This window comes from Octopus sinensis, linkage group LG3 (genome assembly GCF_006345805.1).
Source record: "Octopus sinensis linkage group LG3, ASM634580v1, whole genome shotgun sequence".
NCBI lineage: Eukaryota > Metazoa > Mollusca > Cephalopoda > Octopoda > Octopodidae > Octopus > Octopus sinensis.
Genome location: NC_042999.1, coordinates 62,976,290 through 62,998,676, shown reverse-complemented (window position 1 = coordinate 62,998,676; position 22,387 = coordinate 62,976,290). Strand labels below are relative to the sequence as shown.

Below are 22,387 nucleotides of genomic sequence, written 5' to 3'. Positions count from 1 at the left end.
TCTTGTGAGCCTGCATTCTGATCTCTTATGAAATGGTAGTGATAAGATAAAGCAAGTAAAAGAACTTTGAGGAAATGTGCTCTTGTAGTTAAGTTAACTTCAGTCATTCAGTTTTGGTTTCAATCTTACTTAGGCAGTTTGGAGAAGTATTTTACCATAATAGTAAAGTGAGTGCTATATATTTGATATAATAAACAAAAAAAATTTAATCAGTTATACACACATCCATTATTTAAATGCCTAGTTCTGGTAAAATAAATAAAAGATGGGCAGGGGAGACAATCTTCAAATTTCAAGCTTGAGGGATCCGGAGTCCTTTTTTTAGGAGGGCATTTGTGTTTTAAGTAAAGGCTTTCAACTAGGAATCAAATCTTAGTATTAAACTGTGTTTGCTAAGATCTGTCTTCCCTTAAGCTAAAAATAGTGTTTGGGTGAGCTATTAATACTTAATACATATTTGCCTTGAAATTTTTCCCCACTGATAAATATTTTATTTTGTACTGGTTTCTTGGATTGCAGTCATGCCAGGGTACTTCTGTTTTGACCCCAGTTTGTTTTATTTACTGGTGGTTAGAGTGTCGGTCTCACAATCATGAGGTAGTGAGTTTGATTCCCAGACCAGGCTGTGTTGTGTTCTTGAGCAACACATTTTATTTCACATTGCTTCAGTTCACTCAGCTGTAGAAATGAGTTGCAACGTCACTGGTGCCAAGCTGTATTGGTCTTTGCCTTTCCCTTGGATAACATCATTGGCATCAAGAGGGGAGGCTGGTATGCATGGGTGACTGCTGGTCTTCCATAAACAACCTTGCCTGGACTTATGCCATGGAGATTGCTAGTAATTTTTATTATTACTATTATCATCTTTATGACTAAAAAATTATTATTATTAGGAGAAACATTAGAGCTTAGGAAAAATATTTCATGGTATATTGCAGATCTTTTTTTATATTTTACTTGTTTCAGTTGTTGAACTGCAGCCATACTTGGGCACCACCTCAAAGGGCTTAGTCAAATAAATTGACCCTAGTACTATTTTTTTTGAAGCCTGACATTGTTTTAGCGATCCCTTTTGCTGGACCACTAAGTTAAGGGGATATAAACAAACTAGCACCAGTTGTCAAGTTGTGGTGTGTAACAAACACAAAAATACAGACAGTCAGACACACACACTCATATACAAATATATGACAGGCTTCTTCCAGTTTCTGTCTACCAGATCCACTCATGAGGTTTTGCTCAGCCCAGGGCTGTTGTAGAAGACACTTGCCCAAAGTGCCACTCAGTAGGACTGAGTACTTTACTTTGACTTCTGGTACTAGGCATTGGTAGATGTTACTCATATCACAAGCTTAACTTTTATAATAGTGAATTCTTTTATTTTATTGTTTTTTTTTGTGAAGAGGTCAAAATCTTAAACTATTGCTGATAAGGTTCTATTCATTAAAAAATTCATGTTCATCCTTGTTTTAGTAATATTGTGCAGATATATGACTAAGTTTATCTATAAAATGATTTCTTGTAACTATTTACAAAGGTGTGTCGAAGATTATATGATACTAATTGACCCCCATGGATATCCTAAAGTTTAATTAGAAACAACCACCAAGTATTATAGATCTATATGACATTTTAAATGTTATATTCATAAACTATATATACACACACACACTTACACACATAATATATACAAACTACATATATACAACAAATAACTTGAATAATTAACTTGAGGATAAACTATATTTTTAATAAAAGTCCTCTTTTAGTTACCTCTCAAATAAATGTTAATGGCATGGACACATATGCATATACCCTTTCTCTCTCACAGACATGCACACAGCTAACTAGCATCACTGTGTGTTTATGTGTATGTGCGCAGGCTAGTAACATTCATTTGGATCTCTCTCTCACTCACACACATGTACCATTCCCTTTTCACAGCATGACAGATTTTTACAACATAGGAATTTATCATTAACACTTTAATATTCTCTCTCTTTTGTTCCTTCTCGAGCCACGCCTGGCTCGTAGGGCCGGTTTCCCGGTTTCATTGGTGTATAGGTTCCCCACCTGGATAGAATGCCAGTCCATCACAGGTGAGCTGCAAGATGCAGGAGGAAAGAGTGAGAGAAAGTTGTGGTGAAAGAGTCAGCAGAAGTTCACCCCTTCTGCCGGAGCCGCATGGAGCTTAGGTGTTTCACTCATAAACACACACATCGTCCGGTCTGAGATTTGAACCTGCAATCCCTCGACCGTGAGTCCGCTGCTCTAACCACTAGGCCATGTGCCTCCACATAACACTTTAATATAATAGATATCAAATCCAGAGAGTTGAAAGGCAAAGTTAAGAAAGATTTACTTTAAACTCAGAACGTCCAGTAATGAAACTAAACAATCCTTTCCATTATAGGCACAAAGTCTGAAATTTTGGGCGAGGGGTTTAGTTTATTACCTCGACTCTTGTTCAACTGGTACTTATTTTATCGACCCTGAAAGGATGAAAGGCAAAGTCAACCTAAATGGTATTTGAACTCAGAACGTAAAAACACGTGAAATGCTGCCATGCATTTTGTCTGGTGTGATGCTAACAATTTGGCCAGCTCAGTCACTTTGATGAAACTAAATAATAAAAAGTATTTAGTCTTGTGTTATCACTGTTCCCACCAACTTGGTATACTGGCTGTAATTTATCTTTTACTTGCTTCAGTCATTGTACTATAGCCATGCTGGGGCACTGCCTTGAAGAGTTTAGTGGAGCAGATCAACCCAATACTTATTCTTACTCTTCTTCCAAATTGCTAAGTTAAAGGAATGTAAACAAACCAACACTTGCCAAACAGTGGTGGGGGACAAGCACAAAGACTCATACACACATACATGAATGAATATATATATATATATATATATATATATATATATATATACACACATGCACATGACAGGCTTCCTTCGGTTTCTGTCTACCAAATCTGCTCATGAGGTTTTGGTCAACCTGGGGTTATAGCAGAAGATACTTGCCCAAGATGCCATTTGGTTGGGAAGCCAACTTCTTACCACAAAGCCATGCCTTCACTTAGTTTAGCTATGATTTAAACATAAATATTGGGAAAATCTGCTTCCTGTTTATTTATACATATTGATATAAGACATCTGTGAAATTAACTCGATTACATATGGTGTAACAGTTTGATGAGATAAGATGAATAACAATAGTCAGTAGTTAAGAGTTTAAATCCAATAACTTCTGTTGGTCATAAAGTATGTTTCATAAAGTTCATTTGAAAGAGAAATGGGTCAGATATAGTCTGTTGTGTGTATAATATTAATTGTATGAAGGTGGCGAGCTGGGCGAAATGCTTAGCGGTATTTCGTCTGTCTTTACATTTTGAGTTCAAATTCAGCCGAGGTTGACTTTGCTTTTCATCCTTTCGGGGTCGATAAATTAAAGTACCAGTTATATACTAGGGTTGATGTAATCGACTTAATTCCTTCGTCTGTCCCCTCTATGTTTAGCCCCTTGTGGGCAATAAAGAAATAAGAATCGTTAGTATGCCGGGTGAAAAGCTTAGCGATATTTCATCTGTCAAGGTGGCGAGCTGGCAGAGACATTAGTGCACCGGGCAAAATGCTTAGTGGTATTTCGTCTGCCGTTACGTTCTGAGTTCAAATTCTGCCGAGGTCGACTTTGCTTTCATCCTTTCGGGGTCGATAAATTAAAGCACCAGTTATGCTGGGGTCGATGTAATCAACTTACTCCATTTGTCTGTCCTTGTTTGTCCCCTCTGTGTTTAGTCCCTTATGGGTAGTAAAGAAATAGATATTTCATCTGTCTTTATGTTCTGAGTTCAAATTTCACTGAGGTCAACTTTACCTTTCATACTTTCAGGGTTGACGAATTAAGTACCAGTTGTGTACTGGGGTCGCTCTAATTGACTGGCCCCACCACCTCCCCCCAAATTTCGGTCCTTGTGCTTAGAGTAGAAAAGAATATTAATTGGTATGTAATGCAGCATACAGGGTAACTGTGAGTGTAACTGCTTGTTACAGGTATCAGCTGAGGTATATGCAGAGACTTATGAACATTTGTTATGAATGGGTAATGAGTGCTGGATAAGAGAGTATTGTGTGCTGGCAATTGAAGGTAAATACAAGGGTGAAAACACAACAGAGGATGACTGACTGGAAACCTGGGACGGTGTGTTGAGGTCAGAGCTAAAGATGTTGGATCTCAAGATTGAGATGATACAGAATCAAGACAAGTGTTGATACATGCCTTTCCAACCCTATTCTTTACCCTTTGATCCCTAGGACTCATAAAGCTGGTTACTCAGTTTCTGTCATGATTGAGTGACTGAGACCACAACATTGCCCTGAATGAAACGCTGGTCTGTTGTAGGGTCCAAATCCAATAATCACGACAGCAGGGGACACTGATTCCAGTATTTGACTGGCACTTTATTTCATCAGTCTCCAAGAGATGAAAGGCAAAGCAGGCATTGATGGGATTTGAACTCAGAATGTAAAGGGTCAGGAGATATGCTACTAAGCATTTTGTCTGATGCACTAACGATTCTGCCAGCTCACCACTTTTTCTAACCCTATTCCACCACGAAAAAAAGCAAGTGATGAGTATTGAAGATGATGATTGATTATTACTTCTGGTTTTATCTTGGAACGATTGTTAAATATCTATTAGGGTTATCAGGACAGTAGAATATTAATGTTTGTTTACACTATCCAGAGGTTTTGTGTAAATGCTCTCTTTCTCTCTCTCTCACACACACACACACACACACAATGTATGTATGCGTATATATGCATACACATACACACACACTATGAAAACTGGCTTATCTTTTATGAACTATGTGATTTGTTTGTTTTAATGTTTTTGTTGTTTTTGTATCAAATACTAAGCATCCACACACCCAACTAACAAATATTTATGTCTATATTTCATCAGAATATTAAAAAAAATTTTCAGAGTATTTTCCGTTAATTATGTTATTTATTGTTGGATTCCCCCCACCCTCCAACTTACATACACACACTATTCCTCTTTCCTTCTTTTCTCCTCTTAATCCCCCACTGTGTATTATATGAGTTTGTGTATGCATGCATGTGTATGTGTGTGTGTGTGTATAATGCATCAATGATGAATTAACTACGATTGCTCACTGAAACAACTTACGTAGTACACCATATTTACAAATATATTTATAACAGTAACCACACCTTGTTGATGTCTTGTTCCCCTCACATTGTAACTCCACAGGTGTACAATGTCCAGCTACTCTGCTACCATGTGGTGCTGTTGGTCAACAATCTCTGATTTATCTCTGCCTTACTGGCTAGCTGGTGTACATCAATTCTGGGAAGAGATTCTTGTCACTTGAAGCTGTCTTTCTCTCTTTTATTATCTCTGTGTATTTACTGGGTGCCAGGTTTAACCTAAATCGCACCCAATGATTCTTTCAATATGTGAGTATCTTCTGTTAAAACTTTACACTTATTTAGCTGCTTCTCATACTCTCACTTTCCACTACCCTTCTCCCGTCTCCTCCTGCTTGGCGTCTTCTACCATTTTATTTTATTTTAATTTACTTTGGTTATTTGCATTTTTTTGTTTGTTTGTTTGTTTTTCTAACTCTGTTTTTTATTTGCTTTTGTTAACTACTTATTACCCTTTATTTTGTTTGGAAACATTTTGGTTACTAACAAAATATTTTGTTTGTTTTGACTCTGAATACTAACTAAATAACAGTGATGATCCTTTATAACTGTAAACTAAAAAAACTAAAAAAAAAAAAAGATATAATACAAATAGAAATCAGAATAAAAGAGAACACAAACAAGCAACAATGCTTCAAGTATGGGTTTGGTCCTTTTTCTATTGGTCTCTTGGTTTCTTTTACTGAACCATTAAATTATGAAGATGTAAACAAACCATCACCTATTGTCAAGTGGTGGGACAGACGTTCACAAGGGCAGACACACAAACACATACATGATGAGTTTCAATACACAGTCAACCTGATTCACTCACAAGGCATTAGTTGGCCCTGTGTGAGGCACATGCTGTACAGTGTGACTGAACCCAAAACCTCATGGTTGCAAAGTGAGCTTCTTAACCACACAGCCATGCCTGTGCCTATATGTATCTTAACTCTTTTACTTGTTTCAGTCATTTGACTGTGGCCATGCTGGAGCACCGCCTTTAGTTGAGCAAATCAGCCCCAGGACTTATTCTTTGTCAGCCTAGTACTTATTCTATCGGTTTCTTTTGCTAAACCGCTAAGTTACGGGGACGTAAACACACCAGCATCGGTTGTCAAGCGATGTTGGGGGGACAAACGCATATATATATACATGTACATATATACGACGGGTTCCTTTCAGTTTCCGTCTACCAAATCCACTCACAAGGCTTTGGTCGGCCCGAGGCTATAGTAGAAGACACTTGCCCAAGGTGCTACGCAGTGGGACTGAACTGGGAACCATGTGGTTGGTAAGCAAGCTACTTACCACATAGCCACTCCTGTGCCTATATGTATCTTTTATCTTTTTTCAGTTATTAGACTGCGGCCATGATGGGGCACTGCCTTGAAGAAATTTTAGTCGATTGAATTGACCCCATTACTTTTTCTCTTTTCAAGCCTAGTTCTTATTCTACTGGTCTCTTTTTGCCAAATTGTGGGGATGTAAACACAACAACATTGGTTGTCAAGTGGTAGTGGGGGACAAACAACACACACACACAAACACACATAATAACAATAATCTTTGGATGGAATTTATAAACATTCAATGCATTACTACACACATTTCCACAATTACATGTTTATAAATTCCATCCAAGGATTATTGTTATTATTATTCTATTTATCCTACATTATATCGGTACAGCTCGATGCAACCCCAAAAAACTGGTTTACCAGTCAGAATCATTAGACCATGATCAGCATAATAGAACAGAGGCTTTATTTGCATATTCAAAACATTTCTCATAAACAAATTTAAAAGATGTGTATGTGTACTACAGGCTTCTTTCAGTCCCTGTCTATGAAATCCACATACAAGGTTCTTGGTTGACCCAATGCTATAGTAGAAGACACTTGCTCAAGGTGCTGCACAGAGGAACTGAACCATGGACCATGTAATTAGGAAGCAAATTTCTTGCCACACACACATGCCTGGGCCTGTTTAACAATTTCTTTTGTTTTCTTATTTTTAGTAGAAAACATGTAGTTGTCTAAACAAGAGTAGTATAGCTTAATTTAGTATAGCAGTGGCTCTACTGGATTGTTCTTGTACACACAGAGGAATAAGATAGGCTTATAACTCTTAAAAAAGACCAATCTAAGGTACCGTGCATAGCCTGTATCTTGCAGTTTCCCCAAATTCTTTCTACTATGTTTATATACGGAGTGAAATAATTTGGATCAATGTGTAACGAGGAAAAGGATATATTTATGCTTTTACATGCATTCCATCATTAGAACTGGTACCATTGCTTTTCACCGGAGGCAATATGTGCTTGTCGCAATTAAGATGACTAAATAAGACCATGTGATGCATGGAATTTTAACGTTTCTTCAGAATCCATTGTAATTTGAATAATATGTAGTTTCAATAATGGAAAGAAAATCCATTGACTTCAGTGTTTGCATTGTATTCTGCTATTCTGGTTGTCTGTTGGTATTTAACACTGTTTAGTGTATAGCTATAATAAGAATTGCCATGGAAGCAGAAATTTCTTTCATTCTTTGAATTGAATCTATATTTCCAATTTCCAACAGTAACATAAATGTATGTAGTGGGTTTATGTTTTTTATAGGCCTGTCTTTGTGGGTTTGGTAGTATTCAGTAAATGGATCTTATATATATATATATATATATATGTGTGTGTGTGTATCTTTGTAGTTTTGTTTATACTCCAGTACCACTTGACGAGCAATGAGCTTAGCAGTTCAGCAAAAAGAGACTGATAGAATAAATATCAAGCTTAGAAAAAGAAGTAAATAAATACTGCGATTGAGTAAACCCTTCAATGTGGCACTCCAGCATGGCCACAGTCTAATGGCTGAAACGATAAAAGATAATTAATTTTCCTGCACTGTCAGTATGACAAGGCAAGGCTGACCCTTTCACTTACAAGTATAGACCATCCAGTGGGATTTCAAACGGTTTCTATTAGTCCAATTTCATTCAAAAGCCTTGGGTTGATTCAAGGCTTTGGTAAATGATGTTGGCCTTAGGCAGTGGTGGGCTAAGAGATTGAACCTAGGACCTCATAATTGCAAAACAAACTTTTTAACCATTTGGCCATGTCTGTGCTCTGTAAACATACATTTAAAAACAAAAGGTCATAAAAGCAAACAAAACAAATTACAGAATTACACTTTTCTAAGACATTCTGTGGTAGTTTTCTAGTCTGGTAAAGAATGAGATTTTTGCCAATTTTGTATAGTTCTGTTATTTTAAAATTATTTGTAACACCTGGTTCGACATATTGAAGCAAGTAGGAGGATGGGTAGCACCTTTAGAATTATTTCAAGGTCTCTGAGACTTGTGGGAGGAAGTTATCCTCAAACTGGACCCCAAATACTTGCAACAGAGTTTAGCTTACTAAAGACACCAAATGGCTAGGAGAGGATGTTAAACTAGCCAACAATATTATGTCTAGGTAGAAAGTCTGTTCTGCACAAGTGTCCCTAGTTAGTTTCTTTATTTGATAATGTAGGCATAATTTTTACTGAATGTTTGCTATGTCCCCTATGTAACTATTTTCTTTCTCTTTAATTTTATCTTAGAGTGAATAGTTTCCTTACAGTATACTTCATGTTATGATATCGATGAATTTATAAGCTCAGATTCTGAAATAGTTTATATTCAGAATCTGGATAAAAATTCTTAATTCTGAAATAGTTTATATAGTTGTGATAAACTGAGGATTTAGAAAATGACGTGGGTTAAATGAATAATGCTAAATTCCTTGTTAGCTTATGGAGCATAAAATTTTAATTAAAAGTAAGACAGTAATTGGTTTCAGATTTTGGCACAAGGCCAGCAAATATGGGGCAAGGTGTAAGTTGACTACACCAATCCCAGTGTTCAACTGGTACTTATTTTATTGACTCCAAAAGGATGAAAGGCAATGTTGACTTCAGCGGAATTTGAACTCCAAGTGTAAAGACGGACAAAATGCTGCTAAACACTTTGCCTAGTGTGCTAACGATTCTGTCAGTTTGCCACCTTAAATACAGTGATAATTATTAATTATGAAATAGAAGGTATTATACATGTTATGAAATAATATATATTAAAAAGAAGAAAAAAAAATCTACTAGTTTTTTTTTTAGTTTTAGTACTGCAAAAATACTGTACGCACTGGGGTCGATGTAATCGGCTTAATCCGTTTGTCTGTCCTTGTTTTTCCCCTCTGTGTTTAGCCCCTTGTGGGTAGTAAAGAAATATATATAGCTGTAGTCAATTACTCTGTCGGTATTTCTTATGATTATTACTTTTTGCACTCAAAAATTTAGATATTGAAACACTGCTTTGCATGTTTGCTGTTACTCTATTAGCCATATCATCCTTAAGTGGATATTAGAAAGAAAATATATTTATATGAGTAAAAAATGCTTGGATAAAGTAGTTCCTCTCTTTCCAATTTGTGTTACCAGTAGTGGTGTTTCTGTAGCGTATAGAATTTAAGGTTTCTATTTAGTTATTAGTTCTTTTTTGAAATTGCTTTTTGAAATTATACTTTGACAATTTTTCAAACTGATTAAAAAATTTTTCCTGTTAATATAATTGATGTATTAATAGTACATAAGAGTATCCAGGGCAACAGTCGATGGTTCATTCAATAAATATAGATATTTTGATTAAACACTTAAATTAAATATGGGGCAAGATGTAAGTTGACTACACCAATCCCAGTGTTCAACTGGTACTTATTTTATTGACCCCAAAAGGATGAAAGGCATTGTTGACTTCAGTGGAGACAAAATGCTGCTAAACACTTTGCCTGGTGTGCTAACGATTCTGTCAGTTTGAAACCTTAACTACAGTGATAATTATTAATTATGAAATAGAAGGTATTATACATGTTATGAAATAATATATATTAAAAAGAAGAAAAAAAATCTAGTGTTTCTACACTAGTTTTTTTTTTTTTAGTTTTAGTACTGCAAAAATACTGTAAAGTAAGCTCCTAGGAAGCTGCATTTGCAGTGTTGTTTTGATTCCTAGATCTGTGAGTATCTGCAGACTGCTTCCACTTTCAGTTTCAGAATATAATCTTGAGTAATGAAACTGATCTGTTACTTTCTAAACACATAAGCAAATAGAATGTTGCATGTAGCAACAGTATCATGAGATTATCAAGATCAGCTACATGACTTCTGCACAACTTTTTGTCTATTCTGTCAGTTCAAGAATTTAATCCACCTGGGGTGGGGAGGAAAAAAAATACACACTTGAATTAGAATTGTTTTATAGCATTAAAATAAAGTTAGGTTAATATAAACAGAGAACAGTTAAAAACAGAAATGAATAACAGTAGCATATTGTGTGGAAGTGTTTATGGTAATCTGAAAAACACTAAACTTAAGAACCTCAAATTGTGCTGACAGAGATTAGGATGGATATAAGAGTATTAAAGATAACTTTGTATGGCAATTAGTGTACTTGAAAGATGTGAATTTGCATGGTGATTAAAAGAGGTGTGTATGTATGTATACATGTACATATGTATGTACTCATTCGAATCTTGAAAACTATTAATAAAAAGCAATACAAACCAGCATGGGAATTTCTATATAATTGTTTCACCTATTAGAAATGGTGGCCAAATTCTTTCATTCCCAGACCCCACCATTCTTAAAAAAAAGAGACACATTGGCCAATATAATCTTAATGTATATAAAAAGAGGAAAGAAAAATCACAGGATGATCCCATTTGAAATGCTTTTGATCATAGGTCTACTCAATCAGGATTGACTTGGAGCTAAGCAACATCAGCTAATTTCTAACATTGCCATAAATTCATAATTTTGTTTGGCTAAGAGTATAATCAATTGGATTGCAACCAGTACTAGACTAGTATTTATTCTTTTGAATCTAGAAAGACAGAAATTAAAGATGAAACTAAAAGGATTTGAATTCAGGATCAAAAATAGAAAGAAGGTGTAGGAGTGGCTATGTGGGAAGTAGCTTGCTTACGAACCACATGGTTCCAGGTTCAGTCCCACTGTGTGGCACCTTGGGCATGTCTTCCACTATAGCCTTGGGCAGACCAAAGCTTTATGAGTGGATTTGTTAGACAGAAACTGAAAGAAGCCTGTCATATATATATATATATATATATATATATATATATATGTTTGTGTATCAGTGTTTGTCCCCCTAACGTTGCTTGACAACTGATGCTGGTGTGTTTATGTCCTCGTAACTTAGCGGGTCGGCAAAAGAGACCAATAGAATAAGTACTAGGCTTACAAAGAATAAGTCCTGGGGTCGATTTGCTCGACTAAAGGCGGTGCTCCAGCATGGCCACAGTCACATGACTGAAACAAGTTAAAGAATAACACTCCCGAGTATTTTGTCCATCCAGCATTGTACCAATTATAATATTCACCATGATGATAATAAAAGTTAATTCTTTCTACTATAGGTACAAGGCCTTTGTTACATTTCAGAGAAGGGGACTAGTCGATTGCATTGACCCCAGTACTCAATTGGTACTTATTTTATCAACCCTGAAAGAATGAAAGGCAAAGTTAACCTCAGCAGAATTTGAGCTCAGATTATAAAGAACTAGAAAAAATGCTGCCAAGTGTTTTGTCTGATGTGCTTAATAATAATGAAGATTTCTAATCTTAGCACAAAGGCAAAGTAAGGGGTATGGTCGACTGAGTTGGCCTTGTATATAATAACTTCTACTTACGTTATTGACTTCCAAAACTGTGCTTTAGTTACATAAAATGGATGATTGCTTTTGTTGTTTAGCTTCAGTTCAACCTTGATTGAATTTCCTAATTGTAACCATCCTGTTATTTTAGAGGTGTGTAGGTCTATGTTGTCTAATGTGAGTTTTCTTGAAGAGAATTTTGGGAGAATGGAAAGAATTTTTGCTACTATTTCTAGCAGTTGGGTGATTGAGTGGAAATTCCCTTGTTGGTTTGTAAGACAGATAATTAATATTGGTGATGGTTATTGTCATAACTATGCATAGTCATCAAAACTTTAACACCACACACACACAAAAGACATTTAATGGTAAAGTTTATTTTGTTTGTTTCTGATATTAAAAAAAAATTCTTCATAAATTATAAAGAACTTAGAATTATTAAATTTCTAAATATCTCAGAGAGATATGAGCAGTGGTGGAACGATAGAGCAGTTGTATACTGTCAACTTAATGTGACAGTCCCATAAAGGGAATCACATCACTGCTATTTAGCCCTAGGAAGCATTGACGCTTCCTGTCGGCTTTGACACATTTCCTGTGTCCTTATATTTACGAAGGGGAGACAAGCAACCCCAACAGCTAGGCCTGAATCCAGAGACATGCATGTTTCTGAGTCTTGCTCATCATCAGTCTGGAGTAGCATGGCCTACTAGCTGAAGATGCTTGTAAAGCCTTCGCAAATATATTTTCAGTGAAGTTTATTCACGGATCACCAAAATTAGAAATATTAAATTTCTAAATATCTCAGAGAGATATGAGCGGTGGTGGAATGATAGAGCGGTTGTATACTGTCAACTTAACGTGACAGTCCCGTAAAGCGAATCACAGGAAATGTGTCAAAGCCGACAGGAAGCATCGATGCATCCTAGGGCTAAATAGCGGTGGTGTGATTCCCTTTACAGGACTATCACGTTAAGTTGACAGTATACAACCGCTCTATAAAGAACTTGTATGTGGGAAAAATAAATATCCTCACTTGCCTGACTTTCATCCTTTTCCAGTCTGCTACCTCTTTGGCTGCACACATTAACTGTATTTATAACATTACCTCGAAGAAGTAACAGCCCAAGGAAATTTCAAGGAATTAATAGTATACCCAGTACTCCCTTGGGAATACCTTTATTTATAACACTCTGTTAAGTAATCCCAAATTTGTCAACCACTGTAATGGTTATACTACTGTATTTCATAGCACAAAACATGCACCCCCCCCCCCCAAATATGTATCAAAAAATTGCCCTGGGTCCTATATGTGAAGTTAGGTCTATATTACATGCTTAATGCACTGAAACTATCTGAATATATACTACTGAAATTGGAGTGCATCTAATATCTCTGTGCATTTTTTATTATGCCATTAAATATGGTAGTTAGTATTAGGAAGTATGTTTTTTTTAATAAATATTCATGAATATCCAAATTTAATTTGATTGTATTAAATATTGAAAATGTAGAGGAAATTTGAATGACAGACATTTGGAACCACTTGGAAAAGATAAATTAAAAGATTTCATTAATTCTTATGTCTATTTGAATTGGGAAAACCTAGCATTAATTATATTTTTATTTATTAATTTATATTTAAGTCTGTCTTAATCTGTAATATCTTAGTTTGTAATTTAATCATGTAAAAATAGCTATTGTGGTTTTTAATTTGTTTTTTTTTTGTTTTGTTTAATGCAAAAACTTTTAACAAGAAAGTTGATTGTTGTTTAATCATTTTTCTCTGTCACTCATCTAGATCGCAAGATGTTGAACCGACTGGCGGCATGGATAGTAAACAACTATATTGGAGAATATGTGGAAAATTTAAACCGAGACAGCGTCTACGTTGGTCTCCTGGCTGGTGAGAAACCCCTTTTTTATGACTGATTTGTATTGTCCTCTCTCCTCTACCTGTTCCTTCATGTCTTTGTCATCAGTTTGCAATCCTTTTTTTTTTTTTTTTTCTTCCCACCCAGCTTAAATTGTCTAGCCATACTAGTTCTTATCATCTCTTACCGGGTCATCCCACTGGTCAACCCTTATAAAGCACACCTATGACCTTTTCATCTGTTTAAGTATCTAAACTGTGTTGTTGAATGTGTTTTTTTTTTTTGTGGCTGTGTGGTAAGTAGCTTGCTTACGAACCACATGGTTCCAGGTTCAGTCACATGGCACCTTGGGCAAGTGTCTTCTACTATAGCCTCGGGCCAACCAAAGCCTTGTGAGTGGATTTGGTAGACGGAAACTGAAAGAAGCCCATCGTATATATTTATATATATATGTGTATGTTTGTGTGTTGTGTTTGTCCCCCCCCCCCCAACATCGCTTGACAACTGATGCTGGTGTGTTTATGCCCTAGTAACTTAGCAGTTTGGCAAAAGAGACCGATAGAATAAGTCCTGGGGTCGATTTCCTCGACTAAAGGTGGTGTCCAGCATGGCCACAGTCAAATGTCTGAAACAAGTAAATGAGTAAATGGTTGTGGGATCTGTGTCTAAAATCTGCAACAAAGAAGTAGGAACAGTACTTCTCAGGTAGGAAGGTCGATTAAGAGATTCATGTACCTTGTCTGGTTATATTTCAATGACTAAAGTAAGCTCTGACATCCTGGTCATACAGTTAGTAATGTAATACCTTTACTTGATTTCCAATGTAATTTTTAATTTAAAAAAAACAAAACTATCCAGTGTTTTCTTGTATGGTAGTAAACTTTTCAAAAGTATTTCTAAACTCCTTGCTATTACTTATAGAAGCTTATGTTTCAATTAAAATAAACTGTGGCACGTAAAAAGCACCATTCGAGTGTGATCGTTACCTGCATCGCCTTACTGGTACTTGTGCTGGTGGCATGTGAAAAAAACATCCGAACGAGGTCGTTGCCAGTACCACTGGACTGGCTCCTGTGCAGGTGGCACATAAAAAGCACAATTTGAACATGGCTGTTGCCAGTACCGCCTGACTGGCCCTCATGCCAGTGGTACGTAAAAGCACCCACTACACTCTTGGAGTGGTTGGCGTTAGGAATGGCATCCAGCTGTAGAAACTCTGCCAGATCAGATTGGAGCCTGGTGCAGCCATCTCATTCGTCATACCTCAGTCAAATCGTCCAACCCTTGCTAGCATGGAAAGCAGACGTTAAACGATGATGATGATGATGTGGAATTTTCCAAATTACTTTATTTTTGTATTTGGTTTGCAAGATTTTTGATATGAACTCCTTATGTTGAAACACATTTTGTTGTATCTCAGGAGGGTATTTACGTCAGTAATTAAACACACTGGTTCTGTTTCACTTTTATTATTCGTTTCTTTTCTACTCTAGGCACAGGGTCTGAAATTTGGTGGGGGGTTGCCAGTCGATTAGATTGACCCCAGTATGCAACTGGTACTTAATTTAGCGACCATGAAAGGATGAATGGCTGTGAGCTGACAGAATCATTAGCATGCTGGGCAAAATGCTTAGTAGCATTTCGTCTGCCTGTATGTTCTGTGTTCAAATTCCACCAAGGTTGACTTTGACTTTCATCCTTTCAGGGGTCGATAAATTAAGTACCAGTCAAGTAGTGGGATCAATATGATTGACTGTCCCCCACCTCACAAATTTCAGGCTTTGTATGTATAGTAGAAAGGAATATTATATGACAACCAGTTAACGATTTAAATAATCACTTGCTTGATTAATCGTTCAGTCAATCAGTCACATTTGTCAGAGTCCTTTTGTTGCCATTCATGACCCCATCAATGACATGTCCTCTCTACTCCAGCTCTGCTTCAAATCTGCCTGATAAACAAATCCAAAGCAAACTTGGAGTACAGAATACAAATAGCCACAAGGTAAGGTTACAAATGGCGACAATAGGACTCTAACAAACCTAGCTGACTGATTGATTGAATGAAAGATTAATCAAACTATTGGTTAGTTAATTGGTTAATTAATAATAATAAAAGAAGTGGAATAAAACCAGTGCATGTATATATTATTGACATAATGACCCTCAGAAAATACTACAAAATTACATTTTGTTACATTTTTTTTATTAGTGATATTGTTTTTATATAGTATTCTGAACACTATTTGAATTCTTGGTGTATTTTTCATCTCTGTTGTGTAACATAAACTATCTCTATTGGAAAACTTTTCCTTTTCAAAACAGTACTCTGTTAACATTTAATCAATAAATCTAATTTAATTTGATATGTTGAAAATATGAAGTCCTTTGTTGTAAGTATGTATGTATGTGTGTGCACACACACACACACACACACACACACATATATATAAAATATAAATGATATATAAATATATGCATATATACATATGTTACATACCTACATATATATATGTATATATATGTGTATATATATATATAATATATATATATATAAAACATAAATGATATATTAAATATATGCATATATACATATGTTACATACCTACATATATATATGTATATATATATATATATATATGTATATATATATATATTATATATATATATATATATATATATAATATATATATATATATATATATAGTAAGGAAAAATTTTTTTAAAAATGCAGAATGCTCAATGAAAGAAAATTTTAATAAAATGAGAAAATGATAAAATATATAAATATATATTTATTCAACCGGTTTTCGTCATTGTATGACTTGTCAAGAATATTTATGTTTTAAGAAGTTTTTTTAAAAATTAGAAAGGGGAAAAAAAGAAAATTGCATTGTTTTTTGTAAAAGAATAATGATAAAAATGTACAAAAATTAAAAAATAAGTTCTCCGATACATTGTGAGTTCGTTGTGTATCTTGAGTTTTATGGTTGTTTACTTGGTAAACAACCATAAAACTCAAGATACACAACGAACTCACAATGTATCGGAGAACTTATTTTTAATTTTTGTACATTTTTATCATTATTCTTTTACAAAAAACAATGCAATTTTCTTTTTTCCCCTTTCTAATTTTAAAAAAACTTCTTAAAACATAAATATTCTTGACAAGTCATACAATGACGAAAACCGGTTGAATAAATATATATTATATATTTTATCATTTTCTCATTTTATTAAAATTTTCTTTCATTTGAGCATTCTGCATTTTTAAAAACTTTTTTCCTTACTTATCATTTCTCCACGTGCGGTCAACACAACCCCACCATTTATTGATCTATATATATATATATATATATATATATATATATATATAAAACATAATTGATATATAATATATGCATATATACATATGTTACATACCTACATATGTATATCTATATATGCATATATACATATGTTATTTATATATATATATATATATATATATATATATATAAAACATAAATGATATATAAATATATGCATATATACATATGTTACATACCTACATATGTATATCTATATATGCTATATACATATGTTATTTATATATATATATATATATATATATAAAACATAAATGATATATAAATATATGCATATATACATATGTTACATACCTACATATGTATATCTATATATGCATATATACATATGTTATTTATATATATATAAATAATATATATATAATATGTATATATACATGCATATATGGGTACAGGACATCAAAAAAGCATTGAACACAATGAGAAATGAAACAACACACACACACACACACACATATACATACATAGCTTCTCTTTACTATGTCTTTTATCCACTAGGTGCTGTTAAAGTTAGTGAATAAGATGTCATTTAATGAAGCTATACTTATAAACTGACTTTATGAATTTTGTTGCAAATGTCAATTCTGAATTCTTATTTCAGCTTAATCAGTAAAAGTGTCCGACACCGACAATGTTAGTAATCAATTGGAAATTTACACTTTTTTTTTTATTAATAATCCTAAGAGACATAGTATCATGTAAACTTCTTAGGCTTTTTCATAAAGCTAAATATAGTTGGGATTGATAAAAATGATGTTTACTTTTAATTGTTGTGAGTTGATACTAAGTAAAAAGATTAATATATGTATCATCATCATTATCATTATTTAGCGTCCATTGTCCATGTTGGCATGGGTTGGATGATTTGACTGGGCTGGCATGCTGGAAGGCTGTGCCAGGATACAGTCTGATTTAGCATGGTTTTCTACAGCTGGAGGCCCTTCCTAACACCAACCACTCCAAGAGTGTAATGGGTGCTTTTATGTGCCACCAGCACAGGTGCCATTTGCATGACACTAGTATCTACCACGACTGCAACTTTGCTCGGTTTGATGGGTCTTCTTCTCAGGCGCAACATAATGCCAGAAGTCTTGATCGTTGCCTCCGTGACGCCCAACACTGGAAAGGTGCTTGGCCACTTTGCATCCATGAGGCCCAACGCTTGAAAGGAACTCGACCATCTAGCCTCCGTGGGGCCCGTTCGAAAGGAACTCAACCACATTGCCTCCGACAGGTCCGATGCTTGAAAGCTGCTCAGCTAATTTGCCTCTGTGAGGCCTGACATTCAGGATTGATTTTTTTACAAGCCACCAGCACAGGTACACTTGGTTTGATGGGTCCCCTTAAGTAGAGTACATCACCAAAGGTCTTGGTCACTAATCATTGCCTTTGTGAGTTTCAAAGTTTGAAAGTCATGCTTCACTGCCTCATCCTATGTCTTCCTGGATCTACCTCTACCACAGGTCCCCTCCACAGTTAGAGATTGGTACCTCTATACACAACTGTCCTCGTCCATATGCATCACATGACCATACCAGTGCAGCTGTCCCTCTTGCACACCACACCTGATGCTTCTCATGCCTAACTTTTCTCTCAAGATGCTTACACTCTGTCGAACATGCACACTGACATTGCACATCCAGTGAAACATACTGGCTTCACTTCTCTCATGCGTACGCATGTCCTTGGCTGTCATAGCTCATGTTTCCCTGCCATGCAGCATAGCTGTTTGCCCACAGGCATCAAGCAATCTGCTTTGCACTCTGTGAGAAAGGCCCTTTGTTGCCAGTAGAGGTACACACACACACGTTATCTATACATATGTGTGTGTGTTTTACTGTCTCCTTGTCTTGACATTGGGTGATAACTGTGTCACTGCCATGCATACATACATATACACACACACACACACACACACACACACACACAAGGGGTGCAGTAAAGTTCTTGGCTTTAAGGGTATTGTGAAAGGCTTGGCTGGATTCCCAATCTTCCAAGTTCTTTTACAGGGCTTAGAAAAATTGAAGGGCTGCTGCAATAATTATGTGAATCTGAGAGGGAAAATATGTTGAATAGAATCATAATTAACTGATTCTCTTGTATCTTCTTTTACCCAAAGCCAAGAACTTCTCACCCCCTCCCCTGTATGTATTACATGGATGATATTTTCAAACTAGATGTCACAAACATATCTGATTGTCCAAGTGCTTCAGTTCTGTCTATGTACATATACTTATGTGATTGTTGACATTTAACAATGGTTTCTTCCATTGCATTGATGTGCCATTTTCTATCATTAATAAAACTGTTGGCATTTTTGACGACACAGGTATGCTAGTATATAAGTAATAAATAAATCATTAATAATGATTTTTTTTTTATTTGCCACAGAGGCATAGATGAGGGGGACATCACAATGACAGTTAACTGTTTGTGTGGGAATTTACATAAAAGATGAGAAAGAAATGGAAAGGGCAGTGAAATTCAATAAAAGATACATAGTATATAAAGTATGTCATAACCTGAATGATGCAATTTCCCTTATATAGGGGAAATTCCAACTAGGGCCAATGAAGGAACCCTACAGACCCAAGATTACCCTGGTCGCTGAAGGCTTGAGTGCTCTCCCAACTGTTGCTCTCTAGTCTACAGGTGTATGCTTAGAATTGGACCATTCATTCTAACCATTTTGGCACAGTCACTTTTCTTTTTGCAAATTCATTTGGAGGTAGTACTTCTCTCTCCACCTTCACTTTCCATTCTAAGTGGAACTTAAAAGTTGATGAGAGCTTGACTGAAGAGAAAGGTGTCATCGCATATTAACTGCCATTATGCTCAGAAATTGAAGGAAGACAGAAATCCTGAGAAATTCGCTTGATAATAAAATGAAAAAATTATATACAGTTTAGGCAATATTAAATTGAAATCTATATATATATAAACGGCAAAATGTCTGTCTGTGTGTGTGTGTGTCCTTTATACAAATCCACAATTTTTCAGTTAGAGGGCTCGCACTTTCTATGGTCGTTCAAAACCGTCCATGGGTGGTCATGCACATCTTTTCATTTCCCCAGTCACCTTGCAAAGCCATTAAAAAAATCAATAGAAGTGACTTTTTTGTGAATTTTCTATCCAAAACCCAATCAAAATGACCGAAACTTGATACGCCAATTGAATGCCAGCTAGCTGTATGTGATTGGTCGTATATTTGGACAGTACTCGCGTGTATGTGCGCACGCACGCAGCTGTAGATGCATGCACTAGCACTATAGTGCCAGTGACCATATACATGTCAATCTTCATGTAAATACATTGTTGAAAGGCAAATTTATTGCAGTGTTTGTCCATAGGCAATATCTTTTATGGACATGTGTCCATAAGAGATGTTATCTGTAGATGAGTGCAAGTTTGCGTTTCAATGATGCATTTACATTAAGTATCATGCATAGATTCTTTTATTCTTGTTTTAGTCATTCGACTATGGCCATGCTGGAGCAGTACCTTGAAATGTTCTAGTTGAACAAATTGACTCCAGAACTTATCTTTTATGTCTGGTACTTATTCTATCGACCTTTTTTGCCAAACTGCTAAGTTATGGCGATGTAAACACACACCAACGCCAGTTGTCAAGCAGTAATGGGTGGGGTGCACAAACACAGACACAAAGACACTCGCACACACATAAATGATGAGCTTCTTACTGTTTCTGTCTATCGTATCCACTCACAAAGTTTTGGTTTCGAGGCTACAGAAGACACTTACCCAAAGTGCCACTCAGTGGGACTGAACCTGGAATCATGTGGTTGGAAAGTAAGCTTTTTTCCACACAGCCATAGATGGCTCTGAAAAATAAACATATGGTAGAAACAGGAATTTTTTTTTTTTAAAGCTAAATATTGTTTCTCTCACTGAAGAGTGCTTAGTTCTAGTTTTCAACTCCAAACACCATTTGGAATGGCAATTTCATGCAGTTTAGGATTTGGAGGCAGTTGTGGATATTTGGATAAGATTTTTAAAGAGTTGAATGAAGTAGCATATAGTTGGCTAAAATCACTGTAATGACATTATGCGTGAATGTAAATATGCCTTGAAGCTAATAATACTGAAGTAGACAAATATATAGCAAATGTGTTTTTTATTTAGTAGCTAAGTTTTTAGTAATGGAGTAATACAAGCTGGTAATTAACATAGTACTATTTCTGAGCTGTCATCTGAAATATTTATGAGTAGAAAATAGTTTGTGTGAAATAGTCCATTGCCTCTATAGCCAAGTCATTTTAATGTCAAATAATCCAGTTGTTGAATTTTCTGTTGAAGTGACAATCTTTGTACATAGAAACCTTTATTTCTCAGCTCTATAAGTAATATCTAAAAATTATGTAGGTATTTGCATAATAGTTGCAATATAAAGACTGAGTATCTTAGTGTTTTTCTTTCTCTCTCGTCTTTTTAATCCCTAGAGCCTAATGGGTATGGTTTCATTTATTTTCTTTACAACGTTGCATATAATATATAAAGAAAATTGATTTAAGTTGTTACATTAACTGTTGCATTGTTGGTTACTATAGAGCAGGTTGCATTCTACAATTGTGGCATGCTGTCTGTTTATTATAACTCTTCCTAACCTTTGAGATATTGGAATGGAAGAGGATGCTACTGAAATGTTTCCATTTTTGTATCAAAGAAATCTGGGACTCATTTTTTTTCTTACCATTTCAACAGTGTACTTAGCTGAAAATATTTAGTTCACTACTCTGCATAGAATATTTCATTTCTGCTGTAAAGGTTACATTAGAATACTGTTTATACATTAGAATATTGTTTATGCACTTTATTGTCTCTCTCTTTCTCTCTCTCAGACACAAACACATTTTGCTCTATATCCACAAGAAAGCACTCTGTCTGAAAATCACATCATCGTTTAACGTCTACTTTCCATGCTAGCATGGGTTGGATGATTTTGACTGAGGGCTGGCGAACCAGATGGCTGCACCAAGCTCCAGTCTTGATTTGGCAGAGTTTCTACAGCTGGATGCCCTTCCTAATGCCAACCACTCCGAGAGTGTAGTGGGTGCTTTTACGTGCCACCGGCACAGGGGCCAGTCAGGCGGTACTGGCAATGACCTTGCTCAAATCCTTTTATACATGCCACCAGCACAGGTGCCAGAAGGCAATTTTGGTAACGATCACGCTCGAATGGTGCCCTTTTTACGTGCCCACTGGCA

The 22,387-nt window shown here is 35.5% G+C and overlaps 1 protein-coding gene across 10 annotated transcripts in view; it reads left to right on the top strand.

Annotated features, from left to right (window-relative positions):
* LOC115209656 (vacuolar protein sorting-associated protein 13D) overlaps window positions 1-22,387 on the top strand; it is a 213,619-nt gene that overhangs the window by 18,341 nt on the left and 172,891 nt on the right. For 9 of the 10 annotated variants that reach the window (XM_036501028.1, XM_036501029.1, XM_036501026.1 and 6 more), the window contains exon 2: window positions 13,722-13,826. In XM_036501028.1, coding sequence (XP_036356921.1) covers window positions 13,730-13,826 — 97 coding nt within the window. In that variant the 5' untranslated portion in view covers window positions 13,722-13,729. Of the gene's footprint in view, window positions 1-5,278; window positions 5,485-13,721; window positions 13,827-22,387 lie in introns of those variants that run through there. The other variant, XM_036501025.1, reaches the window with a different exon arrangement.